This window comes from Eleutherodactylus coqui, chromosome 11, assembly GCF_035609145.1.
Source record: "Eleutherodactylus coqui strain aEleCoq1 chromosome 11, aEleCoq1.hap1, whole genome shotgun sequence".
In the NCBI taxonomy this organism is placed as follows: domain Eukaryota; kingdom Metazoa; phylum Chordata; class Amphibia; order Anura; family Eleutherodactylidae; genus Eleutherodactylus; species Eleutherodactylus coqui.
The window spans coordinates 4,242,129-4,263,866 of NC_089847.1; the positions used below are offsets into that span (position 1 = coordinate 4,242,129).

At 47.3% G+C, this 21,738-nt stretch overlaps 1 protein-coding gene across 1 annotated transcript in view; it reads right to left on the reverse strand.

Annotated features, from left to right (window-relative positions):
- LOC136582691 (uncharacterized) overlaps positions 1–21,468 on the reverse strand; it is a 65,338-nt gene extending 43,870 nt beyond the window's left edge. The window contains exons 1-3 of the mRNA XM_066583883.1: positions 20,531–21,468; positions 14,960–15,094; positions 11,931–12,055 (exon numbers count right to left, since the gene is read on the reverse strand). Coding sequence (XP_066439980.1) covers positions 11,931–12,055; positions 14,960–15,094; positions 20,531–20,806 — 536 coding nt within the window. The 5' untranslated portion in view covers positions 20,807–21,468. The remainder of the gene's footprint in view (positions 1–11,930; positions 12,056–14,959; positions 15,095–20,530) is intronic.
- Positions 21,469–21,738: the final 270 nt, after the last annotated feature.

Sequence of the window (21,738 nt, forward strand, 5' to 3'; positions counted from 1 at the left end):
TGTTGCCCGATGTCACTGTCTCTGGCCGCGGATGCCCACGCTGCTACTGCCCCTAAACGCTAATCCCTCACAGGTACTAGAGCCTCCATGCCCACCCGTATCACATCTTGTATCCAAGCTAGAGGCGGTACAACAGGGTACTAGAGCCTCCATGCCCAGCCGTATCACATCTTGTATCCAAGCTAGAGGTGGTACAACAGGGTACTAGAGCCTCCATGCCTGCCCGTATCACATCTTGTATCCAAGCTAGAGGCGGTACAACAGGGTACTAGAGCCTCCATGCCCCCGTATCACATCTTGTATCCAAGCTAGAGGTGGTACAACAGGGTACTAGAGCCTCCACGCCCCCTGTATCACATCTTGTATCCAAGCTAGAGGTGGTACAACAGGGTACTAGAGCCTCCATGCCTGCCCGTATCACATCTTGTATCCAAGCTAGAGGTGGTACAACAGGGTACTAGAGCCTCCATGCCCGCCTGTATCATATTATGTATCCAAGCTAGAGGGCATACAACAGGGTACTAGAGCCTCCATGCCCCCCCCCCCGTATCACATCTTATACCCAAGCTAGAGGTGGTACAACAGGGTACTAGAGCCTCCATGCCTGCCCGTATCACATCTTGTATCCAAGCTAGAGGTGGTACAACAGGGTACTAGAGCCTCCATGCCCCCGTATCACATCTTGTATCCAAGCTAGAGGTGGTACAACAGGGTACTAGAGCCTCCACGCCCCCTGTATCACATCTTGTATCCAAGCTAGAGGCGGTACAACAGGGTACTAGAGCCTCCATGCCTGCCCGTATCACATCTTGTATCCAAGCTAGAGGTGGTACAACAGGGTACTAGAGCCTCCATGCCCGCCAGTATCACATCTTGTATCCAAGCTAGAGGTGGTACAATAGGGTATGTGAGACAGTGACTGACAAAGTGCTGGAGGGTGGATACGTGCCACCGAGCGGCCTGGGCTTGGTGGAGGAAGCCAGCATTTCTGTGTCAGTAACGCTATGTTACTGACACGTTGTAGTTTGTAAGTGGCTCCAAGCCGCATAGTTCGGGCTGGCTTTTCCTGGAGTGGTCAAAGCGAAGGGTGGGATGGCCACTCCCACGTACCAGGTGAGGCTGGTACCAGGCCTTATAAAGCCTGGGCCTGCAGGTTAGAGAGAGAGCGCATCTGGCTGAGAGCCAGAGAGAGAGCGTCTGGCTGAGAGCCAGAGAGAGGGCTCTGCAGAGCAAGGAGCCCAGCGTGTGGGCTAAGAGAGCCAAAAGGCGAGGTTGACAGGGTGACACCCCTAACCTCAACACCCAGGAGGGTGTGGTGAGACCTCCACAGGTCTGAGGACCAGACTGGCTGTGTGCAGCAAGCAAGAAGTATTCTGACAGTGAGTAGTCAGGCACAAGCAGATGTATAGCGAGCGCTCAGACGGGCAGGGGTTTATTTCCGTTTTGGTTTTGTTTCTGCTGCAATAAACCCAGGCAAAGCCTGGACTAAAGAACGTTGTTGCCCGGTGTCACTGTCTCTGGCCGCGGATGCCCACGCTGCTACTGCCCCTAAACGCTAATCCCTCACATATGGTGTTTGGATGCGGGCAGCGGTCTTAAAGAGACATACACCAGTTAATGGACATTCTGCTGCAGCAACTGGAGAACCGTTGCTAAGGGCAACCACCCAAAGAGAGATTGTCTGAGCGTGCCATAACCCCATGTCCCGGGTGGAAGCTGCAACGGCGCAGCAACCAGATACAGCCAGTATGGAGGAATGGCTGAAGCAATGGATGCCAGAGATAGTGCTGCAACAGGAGACCATAGCTCAGCAGCGGAAAGCGCAACAGGAGGCCATGGCTCAGCAGCTGAAAGCACAACAGGAGGCCATGGCTCAGCAGCTGAAAGCCCATGGAGAGGCTATGCGGGTGCAGCAGGAGGAAAGGCAACTCTTAATAAAGCAGTTGGCTACACTGACAGAGTCACGCAAGACTACAGGGAATGAGCCCCTTATACGACAAACTGAAACGGATCACAGGGCTGTGTTGGGAGAACAAGCCCCTAAGGCCTCATGTCCACGGGGAAAATCAGATCCGCTGCAGATTCTCCATGTAGAATCTGCAGCGGGTCCCTCCTGCCCCGCGGACATGAGCGCTGAAAAGGAGAATAAATAAGAATTAACTCACCTCCCATCCGCTCCGTTTCTTCTCTTCGCTGTGGCGTCATCTTCTCTCGTCGCGGCCGGATCTTCTTTCTTCGGCTCGGCGGATGTGCATGATGACGTCGGTGACGTGCCCCGCGCATGCGCCGGGCCGAAGCAAAATGATCCGGCCGCGACTGAGAGAAGATGGCGCCGCGCCGAAGAGAAGAACCGGAGCGTGTGAGTAAAATATGATTTTTGTCTCCCGCGGATCCGGACGGCTTCCATAGGCTTCAATAGAAGCCCGCGGGAGCCGTCCCCGCGGGAGACCCGCATGAAAATGGAGCATGGTCCAGATTTTTCCATGCTCCATTTTTTTTAAAATCCCTTTTATTGACCATCCGCGGGTATTTATCTACCCCGCGGGTGGTCAATGCATCCCTATGGGATGCGGATCCGCGGGCAGGAGAAGAGTTAAAATCCGCTGCGGATTTTAATTCTTATTTTGCCCGTGGACATGAGCCCTAAGTGTGAAAAGTTGAAAACACAGTTTGAGAAAGAAAGTAGTCTTCAAGAGGTGCAGCAGCTGAAAACAAAAAGTGCAGCTCTCTTAAAGGAGAAGGAGCATTTTGAGAGGTTGGCTAAGGAGGAAGCTGATCGCCGAGTGTTGCTGCAACAGACGAATGTTCAGTATGAACAGCGCTTAAAAGAGATGAGAAGTAAGAAAGAAAAGTTAAAGGGATATCTTTCATCAGCCCATGAAGAGATACAAGACCTCAGAGATGAGGCTGAACGCAGAGTATGTCTGGAGGCACAAGCTGCGCAGTATGAACAGGACTGTAAGAAACTGCAAATGAAAACCCAAGAGTTGGAGATGATGTGTTGCAAGTTAGAAAGAGCTTCTACAGATGCACGGAATCAAACTGCAGGTTTGCAAAATCAGGTTGCAGAGTTGAAAATGCAGCTAGCAAAGAAAAATGGTGACTGAGAGCGCCAAGTAAGTCAGCTCAAGGAAGAGCTGGAGATACAGAAAGCTGCGTGCAGTCAGACCAAAAAGCAAGCAGAGTTCTTGGAAGACTTACTGGGTCACAAGGAAAATCAGGAAGTGCTGCTTGAGGGACTGGTGTCCCAGCTACAGATGAGCTTGGATGAGGAAGCTGAAGTACATGGAACCCAAATCCAGAAGCTGGAACGGAGTCATGCTGTAGCTGTGGGGAAACTGTCCAAGCTGTTGAAGCAACTTGAAAAAGTGAAAGAAACATTGGAAAATGAGTGTCTTGAACTGTCCCAAAAGGTGAAGGGGTTGTTGGAAGACAAGTATGCATATGAATGCAAGAAAGACACAGTAGAGATGCAGCTTCAAGAGCTACAAATAAAGATAACGAAAGGTGACAGTGTGCAGACAGCATTGTCTAAGCAGGTGAGCAGGCTGCAGGAGAAGCTGGAGGCTCAGAGTGAAGAGTCTCAGAAGTTACTGCAAGAAGAGACGCAGCAGAGGCTTGGTCTCAGTGCACACCTGAAGGCTATGCAAGATGAGAAAAATGTGCTCCTCAAGCAAGTAGGGGAGGATGCAAAAGCTAAGAGAAACCTATCAGAGCAGATTGCAACACTTCAGGCTGAGGTGGTGGATCTGGAAGATAGACTGGAGAAGAGTGCTTTGTGTCTGGATTCTGTGGAAGAGCAGAAAAGAGAAATACAAGGAGAATTAGAAACTACAAGGCAGCAGTGTGAAGAGAAAACAGCTGCCTGTGATAAGCTCGAGAAGGTTAAAGTACATCTTCAGCAAGAGATAGAAGGTGCTTCTGTGAAGCTTGGTCTCCAAAAGGACCTTGTGTCCAAACTAAGAAAGACACAGCAACTATGTGAATAGCAGCTTACAGAGGAGAAAATCAGGTCGGCAAGATATGTCACTGAAGGTGAGCGTGCTGAAGAAAGGGTCTGTATGAAAGAGACCGAAGTGTTAACTTTAACGCACACCCTGAAAATGATGTCAGAGAAGGAAGAAAAACTGTATGAGAACCCTGCATGCTGGGTCACGGTTGAAGAGCAAGACGGTGAAATCCTGGAAGAAGTGGAAGCGCTAAATCAGCTGATTTGCCTTCAAACTGATGTCTATGATGAACTTGAGAAGTTTACAGTGAGTCTTCAGCAGGAAGTAGAAGACATTAGTGTGGAGCTTGGTTACCAATGTCAGATGGCATCCAACTGGGAGAAGAAACAAAAGAGGTGTGAACAGTGGCTTACTGAGGAGAAGTCAGTGCTTCCTAAAGTTGCAAAAGAAAGGCGTAACAAGCGGGTGCGCACTGAAATGCAAGACTGGATAAGCACCAAGACAGATGCTGAAAAGAGAACCCTGATACGGGGAAAGCTAAACGGGGTGTTCCAACGACCGGTAGCAGAAATGGAGATCCTGCTGGAGAATATTAAGACAGAGACTGAAGCGCTAACCCTGAAGCGCCCCCTAAAAATAGTGTCAGAAAAAGGAGCAGAGCTTCAGCAGTTCTCAGAGAAGTTGTGCACGAAGATAAAATGCTGTAAATCAGATAGCCAAGCGGCTGAAAGAAGATTCAGAGACCAGACATGTCTAAAACCCAGTTCAGACAGAAAAGAAAAAAGGGGATTTTGTTAAAGAATCTGAAAAAGTTACAAGTAGTAAAGAATGCCAATTTATGTTTACAAAAGGAGACTACTGAGGCTCAGAAGGTCTCACAAGTGGACGCAGAAGTCCTGAAAGAACTGCAGCAAAAGAATAGTGACGTACAAAAGCAAACCCCAAAAGTGAAGAAACTGTTTGTCCAAGTGGTAGAAGCCTATCACAGGGATGCTGGCTCCAAGGACCAGCTCATCAGCGAACTGAATACTACCAAGAAAAAGTCAGAGTCAGAGGTAAAGGAACTGGAAGAACACAGAGACAAGGTTCTTGCACTAGAAAGAGACCCCCGAGCCTGGAGCTTTGACCCTGGAGGGCCAAGAAGAAAAGACTTTGAGCGTGGGACCAAGGCCCAACACCCAGGCCTTGTCGAGGACGCATTTCAGGACAGCTAAGTGTCCGAACCCACAGGCTCGAACAGAGGGGGAGGGTATGTGAGACAGTGACTGCCAAAGTGCTGGAGGGTGGATACATGCCACCGAGCGGCCTGGGCTCGGTGGAGGAAGCCAGCATTTCTGTGTCAGTAACGCTATGTTACTGACACGTTGTAGTTTGTAAGTGGCTCCAAGCCGCATAGTTCGGGCCGGCTTTTCCTGGAGTGGTCAAAGCGAAGGGTGGGATGGCCACTCCCACGTACCAGGTGGGGCTTGTACCAGGCCTTATAAAGCCTGGGCCTGCAGGTTAGAGAGAGGGCGTCTGGCTGAGAGCCAGAGAGAGAGCGTCTGGCTGAGAGCCAGAGAGAGAGCGTCTGGCTGAGAGCCAGAGAGAGAGCGTCTGGCTGAGAGCCAGAGAGAGAGCGTCTGGCTGAGAGCCAGAGAGAGAGCATCTGGCTGAGAGCCAGAGAGAGGGCTCTGCGGAGCAAGGAGCCCGGCTAGCCCAGCGTGTGGGCTGTGAGAGAGCCAAAAGGCGAGGTTGACAGGGTGACGCCCCTAACCTCAACACCCAGGAGGGTGTGGTGAGACCTCCACAGGTCTGAGGACCGGACTGGCTGTGTGCAGCAAGCAAGAAGTATTCTGACAGTGAGTAGTCAGGAACCAGCATATGTATAGTGAGCGCTCAGACGAGCAGGTGTTTATTTCCGTTTTGGTTTTGTTTCTGCTGCAATAAACCCAGGCAAAGCCTGGACTAAAGAACGTTGTTGCCCGATGTCACTGTCTCTGGCCGCGGATGCCCACGCTGCTACTGCCCCTAAACGCTAATCCCTCACAGGTACTAGAGCCTCCATGCCCACCCGTATCACATCTTGTATCCAAGCTAGAGGCGGTACAACAGGGTACTAGAGCCTCCATGCCCACCCGTATCACATCTTGTATCCAAGCTAGAGGTGATACAATAGGGTACTAGAGCCTCCATGCCCACCCATATCACATCTTATATCCAAGCTAGAGGCAGTACAACAGGGTACTAGAGCCTCCATGCCCACCCATATCACATCTTGTATCCAAGCTAGAGGTGGTACAACAGGGTACTAGAGCCTCCATGCCCACCCGTATCACATCTTGTATCCAAGCTAGAGGTGGTACAACAGGGTACTAGAGCCTCCATGTCCACCTCTATCACATCACGGCAGAAAGTAATTGAAAAAAATTAAATGTCTTTGAAAAAAAAAGAGTAGTATAGTAGAAAAAAAAAACACTACAAGTTTGGTATCGCAGTAATCGCACCGACCCGTAAAAACAAGACGCACTGAAAGATGGCGGAATGTCGGGGGTTTTTTCGCAGTTTACTCCACTTAGAATTTTTGAAAAGTTTTTTAGTACATTAAATAGCACCATTGAAAAATACAACTCATCCCGGAAAAAACAACGAGCCCTCCGACAGCGACGGATAAATAAAGGAGTTAGGATTTGTTTAAAGGGGGGGAAGAAAAAACAAAAAGGGGGGAAAAAAGGGGGCAGCGTCATGAAGGGGTTAATATTCCAATCTGAACCAAGTTCCTCCAGTTGATAGCTAGCGCTAGTGATGGTGGCCCTGTGGGTTGTAACCCCGGAATCACGGACTGTCTTTATGCTGTACGTTAGCGGCGGTGCTGTGAATAAAGGCTGGCAATTTTTACAGTTGGTGTGATTGGATCCGGTTCACTTGCTGAACATCTGCCATTGATGATAGCTCAACCGATCTCCGTTTGTGGGTGACGGTTACAAGTGACCATCTTTCTCTAGGGTTAAAGGGTACAGGCCATGTGACAACCTTCATAATTACATGACTCCTATCACGCCGTAAGCGGCACCATTTATGAAGAGTGGAGCCTAAACTACCGCATTGTCTAAAGCAGTAAGGTAATACTAAAGGGGATCTATTGGCCTTAGGAGGCACCATACCCCGTATACTCCAGGAAGGACTTACAGTGGAATTTCAGTAAGTGACACTGGCAATTATTCCTAGAAGCAATGGTGAAATTATAGCGCCACGTCGCAGGAGATAGGCTTTATGTATGGGAAAGGGGTTAGCTTATCTACTACCATGAGCAGTTAATGCGCATTCTATCAGATGACCACAATTACAGAAAGCTTGCAGAGGACCCTACAGTCCCCTTCAATAAAGAAATGGATTCCCTTAGAGAAATTGGTAGAAAATGAGGGGCAGTTGAGTAAGAGGAGTACAACTTCATTAGGATCCCCCACCTCTTTACCCCATACTTTTACCTTCTACCTAAAATCCATATTGTGTATAATTTAGGCTTTATAGCCATACATCAAGCACCGAAGGCTGATCCCTCTATGCCAGATACTCAAAAAGAAGACCTTTTATGTGATTCATTTCATATTAGCACACAGCTATATTACATACAATTGAGATTTCTGCCTCCAGATCAAAGGCACCGCCATGGGCACTAAATTGACGCCATGTTGCACACATTTATTTATGAGGATGAATGCAGTTCTTCATAGGGCTGGTCGTTTAAACTGCTAAACCAGGTCAGCTTCTGTTACCCAGCCTTGTCTGGCCTGTTACCTGCACAGCTCTGCTACATCATTCTGTTACCTGCACAGCTCTGCTACATCATCAACAAGCCTTATCTGACTATCTGTGCCGCTAACCACACTGTATTCACCCATCTGATCCCGGTTCAGAGGATCCATGAACCAGCACCTGAGGTCGGTGTCGTTACAGCGTTACAGTTTGCATTAGTACAATGTATTCTGTTCTTGTTTTAGGGAGCAGATATGCCACATTCCCTACATAAAGAGCAAAGAAGGAGAACCGTGGCGGTTTTGAAGCGGCAGTGGAAAAAAAAATTGAACATGCTGCGGTCGGCAAATCAGCGCCGCAGCGACGGCTTCGGCTGGCTTAGCCGCAGCGGATTTGCCGTCCCGTGTGGACGAGATTTCTGAGAAATCTCGTCCACATAGCTGGCTAATCCCGGGATTAGCGGCCGCATGCGGATTTGCCGCGGTGAAATTCCGCAAGGAATTTCTGCGGTAAATCCGCCCCGTGTGAACCCAGCCTAAAAGGTAAAGAAAATGTTGCAGTTCTCCTGGGAAGGAAGACCTTCAGTTTCAGTCCGTTTCTGTATTTTCTTTCCCCGTTCCTTTTTTATCCCTGGAACAAGAGCGCAGACCGCAGCACTTATGTTTCCAGTTAGTCAACGAGAGACGGAGGAAACTGGAAAGCAACCCATTCTTCATTCCCACCAGTGGTCGTGCCTCCTCTTCGAGGAATGAGGCTCAGTGGTTAGCACTGTCACCTTGCAGTCATGAGGTCCGGAGTTCAAATCTCATCGAGGACAACATCTACAAAGAGTTTGAAAAACTTAATGCAGACATCACCCTTGTTTAGACTTGAACCTAGAACTCCAGTACTGCAGGGCAGCAGTGCTAACAACTGAGCCACCATGCTTGTTCTTTCTTCTTCCATCTCTGTGGGAGGCGATCAAGAACCACAAGGAGAACATACAAAGTCCATGCAGATGTTGTTCTTGATCAGATTTGAACTTAGGACCCCAGCGCTACAAAGCAATAGTGCTAATAACTAAGGCACTGTCCTTCTTTCTTCTCCTTTTTCCCTTTGCTCCTTCTTGCTCCTCTTACAGAGAAGGATGGGCAGGAGAAGGAGGAGAAGAAGAAAAAGAAAAAAGTGAAGAGGAATGTGATATACAGCTATTGATAAAGTGTCCCCCAACAATCCATGGCAACTTGCCGCTCACGATACCGGGAAAGATGAATTTGATGCTCTAATCTCCCCTTCCTCCCTCACATCTGAGAGGCGTCTGATATGCATTGGGCCTCATGAAGCCTTTGGATCATGATGGCAATAAAATTAGCCAGTGACAGGTAGATGTTAATTGACCCTCCTCCCAGTGAGGCTTTAGACCTCATGTAGTCCCCGCAGACTCCCTGTCACCGAAAGCCATATTATAGGGCTATTAATAATGGTTATTAGTCGTGCGGACGTCCTATCCTAATATGAGTTATAATTTACGTGCCATGCCTGATGTCACTGAGTAGATAAAACCACGACCAGAAATATGCTGGGCCTATATTCCCGATTGGAGGGCCTCCTGCCAAGATATGGGGGAAATGGGGAATTAGGATTTTTCCTCAAGGGATGCATGGCCCCACCCCAGCCCTCCTGAATGACATCAGAGGGGGCGGGGGAAGGGGTGTTCTGAGGGACCCTTTATAATTCGGGGCTCCACAGACCCCTGTTGTCAAACCTTTGGAGATAAGCCTAGCATAAGGGCTTCCCCATTGCTTCAGTGGCTCCACACGAATTATAACATATTTTCATATTCATCTTAGTTTAATATTTTTATATATATTTATTTATATACATCTTTTATTTTTACAAGTTTAGGATTTACTAATATTCTTATGGAATTTTATAACAAATGTAACTCTGTTTTATTACGTGTGTTTTCATGTGTGGAGAATATTTTGTGAATGAATCAAGTAATACTCATGAATGATGAATGATGAATGATATAGACCCATTCATAAAAGCGGCAGTAAGATGTTTGCTTCTCTCCGTTCGTTTGGAGAGTAGTGATACAGTTGGGTGAGTAATTGGAACGCATGTTTGCGGTCCAAACAAGGTCATGTGATTTGTCACGTTAGAGGGAATTGAGCCCCTCCCCATTAATGACGTCAGAGGACATCCCATGATGCCTCGTTGTGAGTAACGTGTAAGTATATATGTCTGTTTGTGATTCCTTGTATTTTAAGCATAAAGAAGGCCCGTTTATGTGCTGAAACGTGGAGCTGAAATAAACCTGGAATGTTTTATGAACTGAAGAAACCGCCCCCTCGTGGTCCTCTGCAGCGCAGGGGAAACTTTCTTTCCAACATCGGTTGTAATTTCCCGGCGAGCTCCTGGTCGACCAGAGAAGCTGGTGTACCCTGGACGTCTCTACTCCGCCAGGTGGATTTCGGATAAAGAGTGATTTCTACACGCTATCCTGGACAAAGGGTACCGAAGGGTTGTCCCTGGGCAGGGTTAACCCTTCGAGCACTAGGTGAGTTTTCATTCACCTTCCATACGTCATTTGTATGGAATGAAGATTTAATTGTTTCATAAGGCGCATTCTTACTATATATTTTCCAGAATCCCAAATCTGGTACCTTTCGTTTATTTTTTTCCAGTTTCATTTTAAGATACTGTCTTGCCATGTATAGCTGTATACCCTTCTACTCCCGTGTAACAACCTTTTGGTATATTATATATATATATCTGCACTGCTAGTTGTTTTTTTTAAATAAAGCTGCAATTTATTAGTCAGCCTTGTCCGTTTTAAAACAAACCATAAACTTCAAAGATTGTGTTTATAATTCATAATCTGGGTCCCAGCTTCCCTGAACAGTTGGTGGTAGTGTGTGTATGTGCGCATCATTGTAGAGAACTAGAGTGTGTTAGGGCGGATCAGGGGGTGATTTGTGCTTTCGGTTTGCATAAGACAGAACCCCATGAAAGCTGGTTACAAATCCACCTGTAGTCTGGCGACTCGACACTCGCAATCTCACTAGAGTGATGGATTGAAGCTCAGCCATGACAAGTGGTCATAGCAGCGAGGTGCTCGGAACAGTCAATCTGGACAAATCGGTGATAGAGGCGGGATTGGTCGGGTCCCCCCTCTTCCATCTGTGACAGGGAAGGAGAAGAAGGAGAACAAGGAACATCTTCTTATTCTCTTGACAATAAAAAAGCAGCAGGTGGAAGAAGGAAAATAAGCTTGGTGGCTCAGTGGTTAGCACTGTTGCCTTGCAGTGGTGGGGTTCTAAGCTCAAATCTCATGAAGGGCAACATCTGTATGGAGTTTGCATTTTCTTTTGTGTTTCTTCTCCCTGGTCTTCTTCTTGCCCTCCTGAGAAGGAAGAATGAAGAACAAGCATGGCGGCTCAGTGGTTAGCATTGTTGTCTTGTAGCACTTGAGTTCTTGGTTGAAATCTGACCAAGGGAAACATCTGGATGGAGTTTGTATGTTCTCTTTATGTTTATTCTTGTGTGCTGCCTCAGCTGTTAGCACTGCTGCCTTGCAGTGCTGAAGTTCTGGGTTCAGATTTTACTTAGGGCAACATCTGTATGGAGTTTTTCAAAGTTTATGCAGATGTTGTCCTTGGTGAAATTTGAAGGCAGCAGCGCTATCCAGTGAAGAGGAACCACCACCACCCTCTGATCCTGCCCTCTAATGAAAATAGTAGGTTCAGCAGAGTCATATTACTAGAAGGCGGGATCAACAGTCATCTCATTATCACTAAAGGGTGGGATTAGCAGAGTCATTGCTGTATCATTACAGGATGGGATTAGCAGAGTCATTGCTGTATCATTACAGGGTGGGATTAGCAGAGTCATTGCTGTATCATTACAGGATGGGATTAGCAGAGTCATCTCATTATTATTAGAGGGTGGAGTCATTAAAGTTATATTAGAGGATTAGTGCTCATTATCATATGGGGTCAGCAGTCATCTTATTATCATTAGAGGGCGGGGTTAGTCCTCATCTCATTATCATTACAGGGTGGGATCAATAGTCATATCATTATCAAAGGGCGGGGTTAGCATTCGTCTCATTATCATTTCAGAGTGGGCTTAGTAGTCAGCTCATTAGCATATTAAGTCACCCATCAATTACACATCAGGCCGTGCACCTCGCTTCTCGTTTCTTTCCAGCAGCTCTCAGCATCCCTGATTCCCATGGAAAAGCAACATGAAGGTGATATCTACCTTAAGGGACCATCAAAAGAAATCCTCCATGTCTTGTACGGCTCCAGACGCATCACTGTGAGACCCCCAGCGCTCCAGCTGCTGTCCCCCTCACACGGCATGATAGTGTTGGGATGTTCTTGATGCTACAGAGAAAAAGGTTCTTTAAATCTACATCAAAGGAGTCGCCCCATCTGATGATTACTCCATCCGTCCAGGGGGGCCGCATTTACAGAGGCTGGGTCTGTGCGCAGCAAGCAGATATCTCCCCCCACTGTCATCATTTGTACAGGGATCTCAGCATGATATAAAGGCGTCACATACAGGGTGTATCCAAGAGGTGGACCCAACCTGAGAGCTGTGTATCTCACACTGGCAACATGTTACAGTGACACAAAAAGTTACAAACGGTACGCTGAGTTACTAAGTGTGTTATAACTGCTGTGCGGACAACAGCGAGACAACAGCTGAATTCGCCCCAAGCGCCCCTCTGTCTTCTTCCACTGAGCTCACTGCTGCCGTTCTGATAGCAGCATTTAAATGCTCCAATTGGTGGCCCCATGCGCGGCCCCCTCGCCCTATGCGATGAGATTGTGAGGTGCCATTAGGCTGCCATGACTGACTGCCTCTTAAGACACGCCTGGGTCTCATCTTGGTAGACTGCCTGTCAGAACACAGTATAACGCAATACTATGGTATTGCATTATACTCAATGAGCGATCAAACCATCACAAGTTCAGGTTCCCTACGGAGAGCAGAAGAAAAAGTAAAAAAAAAATAATAGGAAAAATCAAAGTTTAAAATAAAACCTTTTTCCAAAAACTTGTATGTACTTGAAAATGATCCTAATAGCCACCAAGGGACGGCCCACAAACATGAGCCCTTCTACCACCAAATCAACGGCGGCCAGAAGATGGCGGCAGAAAATACTTCTTTCCCAAAGATATACATATATTTTTTAAAGTAGTGCCGCAAAATAAAGTCTATACTTTTGGTGTCGCTGTAACGGTGCGGATCCGCAGAAAGTCGGGAGGAAAAACCGAAAATGCGCAAAAAAAGGGGCTGCATTATTAATGGGTTACATGTCGCCTCAGCGTGAGATAGACCGCCATATGAGGGATCGCGCTTCTCGGCTGACACGATGAGTGAATTCGTTTGGCGTTACAGAAAAATCTCTTGAATTTTTCTCTCGGTTTCCTGTTCTTTCCACAAACAGCCGCTTCCTCAGATTGTCAGTAACCAGCGATGAATGCCAGGATGCTGCTGAAAGGCACGCTGCACCGCAATGGCAGAATGCAAAATGCCTTGTGTTGCAGAGTTGCCATCTTGAGACTAAGGCAGGGGGCTGTTGTGCGCCGGGGGAGGCAGGAACTTTAGGCTCCGCCCTTTCAAGCGTTAAGGGTTTAATTCCCGGTCGGGTCATGATCGCAGAGATACATCGATTTCAGATTGGGTCCAGCTTTTGGAAACCCCCTGTAGAATAATCCCACCATACAATGCCTAAATAATATCTCCATACAGGACACAAATAATACCGCCATATGCTGCCCACATATCAAGGATCATGAATCTGTTAACGCCAACGTGTCTGGTGGGCAGTAATGGGGTAAAAGGGTTTTTTGTAGCATCTCATAAAGTCTGATATATCATCCCTTTATAATCATTGGGGGTCCGACCTCTGGGACCCCCGACAATAGTGAGAATGAAGGGGCAGCACTGGAGCAGCCTGGGTCTCTTAACTTTTTTCTCCGCATGGCCGGGTCATCGGGGGCGGCTGTGCAGGAAAAAAACAGTTAAGGGAAGTCAGCGCTACACCAGAGCTGCATCCCCTTCACTCTCACTATTGTTGGGGGCCCAGGAGGATCCCCCTATCGAGCTTCATGAAATGGGACAAACCTTTTACCCTAAGAATAGTGAGGGGATGCAGCCAGAGGTGCCCCTCCAATGAAGCGAGGGCGCTGGGTTGCCACCCGGCCAGTAAAAAGTCATTCACAGCTATGAGCTAGCCAGGCAGCAACCCAACAAGCAGTGCACTCGCTTTGCCTGCACTGTCATCAGAGGTTGTGACACTTGACCTCTCCCCCCAGCATCTGCGTTCCTGTACGTAGTGCAGATGCTGGGTGAGAAGGGGACGAAGCCTCTGAAGAGAGTTTGGCAGCTGCCCGCCTCGAGCTGTGGACAGACTGAATGCACTGCTTGTGGGGCTACTGCCGTTGCTGGAGGTCCGGTACGAAGTTCCCTATTACTACTGGGGCCACTAAGGGGAGCACAATTACTGGGGCCCTTACAGATTCACTGTTACTATTGAAGCCCCCTAAAGGGGGTCACTATTAATGCCAGGGCCCCTAACAGAGTCACTAGCACTAATGAGGCCCCTAACAGAGTCACTATCACTGAAGAGGCCCTTAATGGGGTCACTATTATTACTACTGATTGAAAGGAATTGTGGAAATTTGTGGGCACGGAGGCGCCACTCTCCCGCTTCTTCTTTAGCAAAGATTTAAAAACACAGCCCATGTTTAATGCGTTCCTCAGAAATGACTGTAATGGTCGCTATCATTCTGGAGAACGGCGGTTGAATCATGTAATGCAGATCGTGCAACGTATGGGGAGTGGTTGGGCGTGTGGCGCCAGGCGCAGCTCTCCGCGGTCAGGGCACTACTAATCTGTGTTGGCATCTTGTGTATTGGCGCTCCCAACTCCTGTCATAGGGGTGTTGTGGTTTGTTTGTTTTTCACGGGGGGAACGCTATTTCGCACTTTGGCTCGGGCAGCATAAAGGCTTGGGGCGCCCTGGATGCAGCGCTGAGGAGGATAGTGGGAGGTTGATTCTTCCTGTAAGCGCCATGATGAACAGCAGAGCCCTCGTTCATATCTCTGTTATAAGAATGGAATGCCAGCAGCGGACGGAAGTGAACAGCGCCAAACACTCCCCGTGTAACGGACTCCACCACGCTGTTCTCATGCCACATGACTCTTCTCCGGTTCTTCATGCCAGATCTGCGCCGGAGCCTCTAATACAGATGGGTGCAAGGAGCCCCCATCACTTACCTCAAAATCCCCGACACCATCCAGCCTCATGAAGAGCCAAACGGCGCAGCGACCCTCCGCTCTCCTGGCGACACGGGTGATGATGAAGCTTTTACCGTCCTCTGTGAAGGCTGTGAAGTAAACGGAATCTATAGCCTGTGAGGGAAGGAGAACATGGCCATGATGTATACAGGAGCGGGACGCTAGCAGCTGTACGGCGCCTCGCTGGAGTACTCAGCCCCGTGCTGTTCTATCCTGCTTTGTGCATTACAGCCTAGGAGTACAGAGTACATTTGGGTGTCTGTAGCCTGTGATGGTTCACGTTACACAACACGCCGAAGGCTCTGGAGCCGAAAATAGTCTATTAACTGCGACACAAAGAATAATACAGAAGCTTAATATGCGAAAGCATTCAAATCCACCAAACGACCGCAGCTCCCTGAAACGTACCCAGATGTCAATCCTGGGGGATCCCACCACCAGGCCTAACGAGGCAAGATGTGGAGCAGCACAAGGGGGAAAGTCACAAAGAAGACTCCTCTCTCATAGAAACTGCATATCGTTATTCTCCTCCATACAAGAGAGCTGACAAAGACCCAGAGCAGCGGTGGAAACGTTGTCTGTCTTGTATGGAGGAAAATAACCATATGCAGTTTCTATAAGGCTCCTGGGCACTTTTGTATTGCGTTCCCCACGGCAATAATCCGGCCACAAGTACACAGTAAACGCTCTCTATAGCGTTGCTATGGAAAGCGCAGCCCCCCCCTGTCCACGAGCCGAGAACCATAGCGATTGTCCGCTCGCGGGCGGCAAATCTCAGCATGCTGCAAGTTGCCGCGATGAACCTATCTGTCAGATAGGCTGACCGCGGAGATCCATCAGCTGGCTCCTGCTCCCGGGTTGCGGCTCGCAACGCTTGTGGACAGGCGGCCTAAGAGAGGAATCTCTGGGAATCTTCTTTTTGACTTTGCACCCTTAATATGCTTAATAAAGGTTAACATGCGTAAGTATTCACACCCTTAAAGTCCATACTTTGTGGAGCCACCATTTCTCTGGGGGTATATTACTACTGGCACAGGCAGGGGACTTGTTCTTTTGAGATAGATAGATAGATAGATAGATAGATAGATAGATAGATAGATAGATAGATAGATAGATAGATAGATAGATAGATAGATAGATAGATAGATAGATAGATAGATATAGTTATTAGAGCGCCTCCTTGTTACAGTCATGAGTATAATAGATGATGGGAGAGATCTCTGCACTGACCCCTGATAAATCTGTACATAGTTATTAGAGCGCCCCCTTGTTACAGTCCTGGGTATATATAGATGATAGAAGAGATCTCTGTACTGACCCCTGATATATCTATACATAGTTATTAGAGCGCCCCCTTGTTACAGTCCTGGGTATAATAGATGATGGGAGAGATCTCTGTACTGACCCCAGATATATTATACATAGTTATTAGAGCGCCCCCTTGTTACAGTCCTGGGTATAATAGATGATGGGAGAGATCTCTGTACTGACCCCAGATATATTATACATAGTTATTAGAGCGCCCCCTTGTTACAGTCATGAGTATAATAGATGATGGGAGAGATCTCTGCACTGACCCCTGATAAATCTGTACATAGTTATTAGAGCGCCCCCTTGTTACAGTCCTGGCTATAATAGATGGTAGAGATCTCTGTACTGTCCCCTGATATATCTATACATAGTTATTAGAGCGCCCTCTTGTTACAGTCCTGGGTATAATAGATGATGGGAGAGATCTCTGTACTGACCCCTGATATATCTATACATAGTTATTAGAGCGCCCCCTTGTTACAGTCCTGGGTATAATAGATGATGGGAGAGATCTCTGTACTGACCCCTGATATATCTATACATAGTTATTAGAGCGCCCCCTTGTTACAGTCCTGGGTATAATAGATGATGGGAGAGATCTCTGTACTGACCCCTGATATATCTATACATAGTTATTAGAGTGCCTCCTTGTTACAGTCCTGGGTATAATAGATGATGGGAGAGATCTCTGTACTGACCCCTGATATATCTATACATAGTTATTAGAGTGCCCCCTTGTTACAGTCCTGGGTATAATAGATGATGGGAGAGATCTCTGTACTGACCACTGATATATCTATACATAGTTATTAGAGCGCTCCCTTGTTACAGTCCTGGGTATAATAGATGATGGGGGAGATCTCTGTACTGACCCCTGATATATCTATACATAGTTATTAGAGCGCCCCCTTGTTACAGTCCTGGGTATAATAGATGATGGGAGAGATCTCTGTACTGACCCCTGATATATCTATACATAGTTATTAGAGCGCCCCCTTGTTACAGTCCTGGGTATAATAGATGATGGGAGAGATCTCTGTACTGACCCCTGATATATCTATACATAGTTATTAGAGCGCCCCCTTGTTACAGTCCTGGGTATAATAGATGATGGGAGAGATCTCTGTACTGACCCCTGATATATCTATACATAGTTATTAGAGTGCCTCCTTGTTACAGTCCTGGGTATAATAGATGATGGGAGAGATCTCTGTACTGACCCCTGATATATCTATACATAGTTATTAGAGTGCCCCCTTGTTACAGTCCTGGGTATAATAGATGATAGGAGAGATCTCTGTACTGACCACTGATATATCTATACATAGTTATTAGAGCGCTCCCTTGTTACAGTCCTGGGTATAATAGATGATAGGAGAGATATGGCAAAATCCACAGAGGAGTTTAAAAGGGGACTTGATGTTTTTCTGGAGAAGAAGGATATTACAGGATATAAATATTAGGTTAAGTGTCAATCCTGGTATAGAGGCAGGTAGGAACTATTAGGGGTTGATCCAGGGAACAGTCTGATTGCCATTAGGGAGTCAGGAAGGAATTTTTCCCCTAAAAGGGCTAATTGGCTTCTGGCCTTGGGGTTTTTTGCCTTCCTCTGGATCAACACAGGAGGATAGACAGGCTGGACTAGATGGACAATGTCTTCATTCGGCCTTGCATACTATGTTACTATGTTACTATGTATCTCTGTACTGACCCCTAATACATCTATACATAGTTATTAGAGCGCCCCCATGTTACAGTCCAGGGTATAATAGATGATGGGAGAGATCTCTGTACTGACCACTGATATGTTATACATAGTTATTAGAGTGCCCCCTTGTTACAGTCCTGGGTATAATAGATGATGGGAGAGATCTCTGTACTGACCCCTGATATATTATACATAGTTATTAGAGCGCCCCCTTGTTACAGTCCTGGGTATAATAGATGATGGGAGAGATCTCTGTACTGACCCCTGATATATTATACATAGTTATTAGAGCGCCCCCTTGCTACAGTCCTAGGTATAATAGATGATGGGAGAGATCTCTGTACTGACCCCATATATATTATAGTTATTAGAGCGCCCCCTTGTTACAGTCCTGCATATAATAGATGATGGGAGAGATCTCTGTACTAACTCCTGATATATCTATACATAGTTATTAGAGCGCCCCCTTGTTACAGTCCTGGGTATGACAGATGATGGGAGAGATCTGTGTACTGACCCCTCATATATCTATACATAGTTATTAGAGCGCCCCCTTGCTACAGTCCTAGGTATAATAGATGATAGGAGAGATCTCTGTACTGACCTGATATATCTATACATAGTTATTAGAGCGCCCCCTTGCTACAGTCCTGGGTATAATAGATGATGGGAGAGATCTCTGTACTGACCCCTGATATATTATACATAGTTATTAGAGCGCCCCCTTGCTACAGTCCTAGGTATAATAGATGATGGGAGAGATCTCTGTACTGACCCCTGATATATTATACATAGTTATTAGAGCGCCCCCTTGTTACAGTCCTGGGTATAATAGATGATGGGAGAGATCTTTGTACTGACCCCTGATATATCTATACATAGTTATTAGAGCGCCCCCTTGTTACAGTCCTGGGTATAATAGATGATGGAAGAGATCTCTGTACTGACCCCTGATATATCTATACATAGTTATTAGAGCGCCCCCTTGTTACAGTCCTGGGTATAATAGATGATGGAAGAGATCTCTGTACTGACCTGATATATCTATACATAGTTATTAGAGCGTCCTTCATATATACGATATACGCTTCCATCTGAGCAGTTCCCCTCTTCCCTCCACCTCACCGGCTTTCTGTCTCTCTCCTCCACTCCGGCGTTTGTAATGGGAGTGGCGGGATGGGGCGGAGCTACTCCCATTGCTGGCTGCAGGGAGGGGGTGGGAGCTTAGCTCCGCCCCCATACCACCCACTCCCATTGCAAAGAATCGGAGGGGAGGAGAGAGGCAGAGAGTCGGTGAGGGGGAGGGAAGGGGCCGATATTTGCTCGTGTAAATAAGCCCTAAATGACATGACACATTTTTTCTGGCAGTTGGTATGATTACGAAAATATCGAAATTACAGGGTTTTTTTTTTAGGATTTTCCACTTTTGCACAATAAAACCCCTTTTTTGGAAAATAATTTTTATTTGCATGGTTGTATTCAGTCACATGACTTTCTCACTTCCCATGGGTGGAGCTCTGGGAGGCTCGTTCGTTGTTGACAAGCTGTAGTTTTACTGGTATCATTTTGGGTTACGTTTTTCTGCTTTGTTTGTAGCGTTTGTCCTGGTTGTTACGGATGTGACGATACCAAACATGATGGGTTTTTTAAAGAGGGGAATGTCTTTTTTGCCATTTTTATTTGTTTAACATTTTCTATGTCCCTGCAGGGAACCTGAAACTGCAGAGCTATGATCACTGTGATAATACACTGTAGTACTTCTGTACTGCGATGCATTATTACTAATCATAGCAATCACAGGTCAGAGCAGACCCAGACACCACTGCCTGGTGTCCTGTTGCCACGGCAACCCAATGACCTTCCACAATTCCATACAGGGGATTGATAACTTTAGAGCGCCCTCCCTTTGCGAAGTATTTATATGGCACGGTAAACAGTGATTGCGACATGTACGGGGTACACAGAAGGGATCGGTATTGTCACAGACTCCTGTTGCTGCATCCGGAGGCCGGTTGGCATTCTCAACTAGCTTTGGCTCCAAATGGCTTGGGCGCAGCTTCTGAGCGCACGCCATCCAAAGGACATAGATGTCCATTTGCAGGAGCTGCCCCCTAACCAAGACATACATTTAGGTTAAAGTGTCATCCGGGGGTAGCTGGGACTTGTTATCGGCCCCCATCAATATGACAACATATTTGCTCTCTAATTGTCAAATATGGGGTTCTTTTTGTTTTCCAGAAAAGGAGTACCATGCCGATCACTTGCTCATCTAATCGCTGCTCTACTCCGTTTAACCCTGCAGGTGCTGCGGCCGTCGCTGACCGCGACATCCAAACTTTTAAAAAGTTTTTTCCCGACTTACACAATGAGGAAAGAAACCGAACAAAAAAATCTCCACATACCTGATATGGCCACATCCATAAAAACCCGTAATATAAAATATTAATACACCTGTGGAGCCGCCCCGCCCCAAAGTGCCCTTATATATTAGAGTAAGGGTCTATCACATGACATCAGTGGCAGCTACTCACATAAGGACTGTCCGCCAGCTTCTGAGGCTCCTCCAGCACACGTGCGAACCCACTTGGGTCGTCTGGGGTCTCTCGTATTCCTCTCCCTAGCAGGGCTCTGTAGGATTCGTTTTTTTGGGGGAAGTAGGGGAACAGCTTCAGGTAGATAAACCTCTTGATGCAGAACCAGGGTCCTCCAGGTGCGGGGTAATAGTCTGAGGGGCCGGCCGGCCGCTGCTCTATGTAGCACTTTATCAGGAAAACGGACGCCACGAAGAGCAGAAGTAACACAGCCATCTCCTTCGCCAGGTAGAGACACTGCACAGCTACGGACCTCCTGCTCCTCTCCTGCTGCGCTCCCTCCTCCCCCTCCACAAGAAAGGGATTTCACAACAAAGTTTAAGATGATCTCAGCAGCCCTGATGTGCAGAACGAGTCCGGCCCGGGCCAAAGGGAAGGCAATGACAAAGGATCATGACAACACCAGATCGAGCCACAGCGACACCGATACCACACGTCACTGACAAATGAGATGGTCAGCTGGGTTTTCTCTCTCCTGCAGAGTGTCAGCTCTTCTGCTCAGCATGATCCTCTCTCTCTCTCTCTCTCGTAGAGTGTCAGCTCTTATGCTCAGCACGATCCTCTCTCTCTCTTGTAGAGTGTAAGCTCTTCTGCTCAGCAGGATCCTCTCTCTCTCTCTCTCTCCCTCCTGTAGAGTGTAAGCTCTTATGGTCAGCAGGGTCATCTCTCTCACTCTCTCTCTCTTGTAGAGTGTAAGCTCTTATGGTCAGCAGAGTGCTTTCTCTCTCTTGTAGAGAATCAACTCTTATGGTCAGCAGGGTTCTCTCTCTCTCTCTCCTGTAGAGTGTAAGCTCTTATGGTCAGCAGAGTGCTTTCTCTCTTGTAGAGTGTCAGCTCTTATGTTCAGCTGGGTCCTCTCCTGCAGAGTGTAAGCTCTTATGGTCAACAGAATCCTCTCTCTCTCTCTCTCTCTCTCTCTCTCTCCTGTAGAGTGTCAGCTCTTATGTTCAGCTGGGTCCTCTCTCTCTTGTAGAGTGTAAACTCTTATGGTCCGCAGGGTCTTCGCTCTCTCTCTCTCCTGTAGAGTGTGAGCTCTTATGGTCAGCAGGGTCCTCTCCCTCTCCTGTAGAGTGTAAGCTCTTATGGTCTGCAGGGTCTTCTCTCTCTCTCCTGTAGAGTGTCAGCTCTTAGGGTCAGTGGGGTCCCCT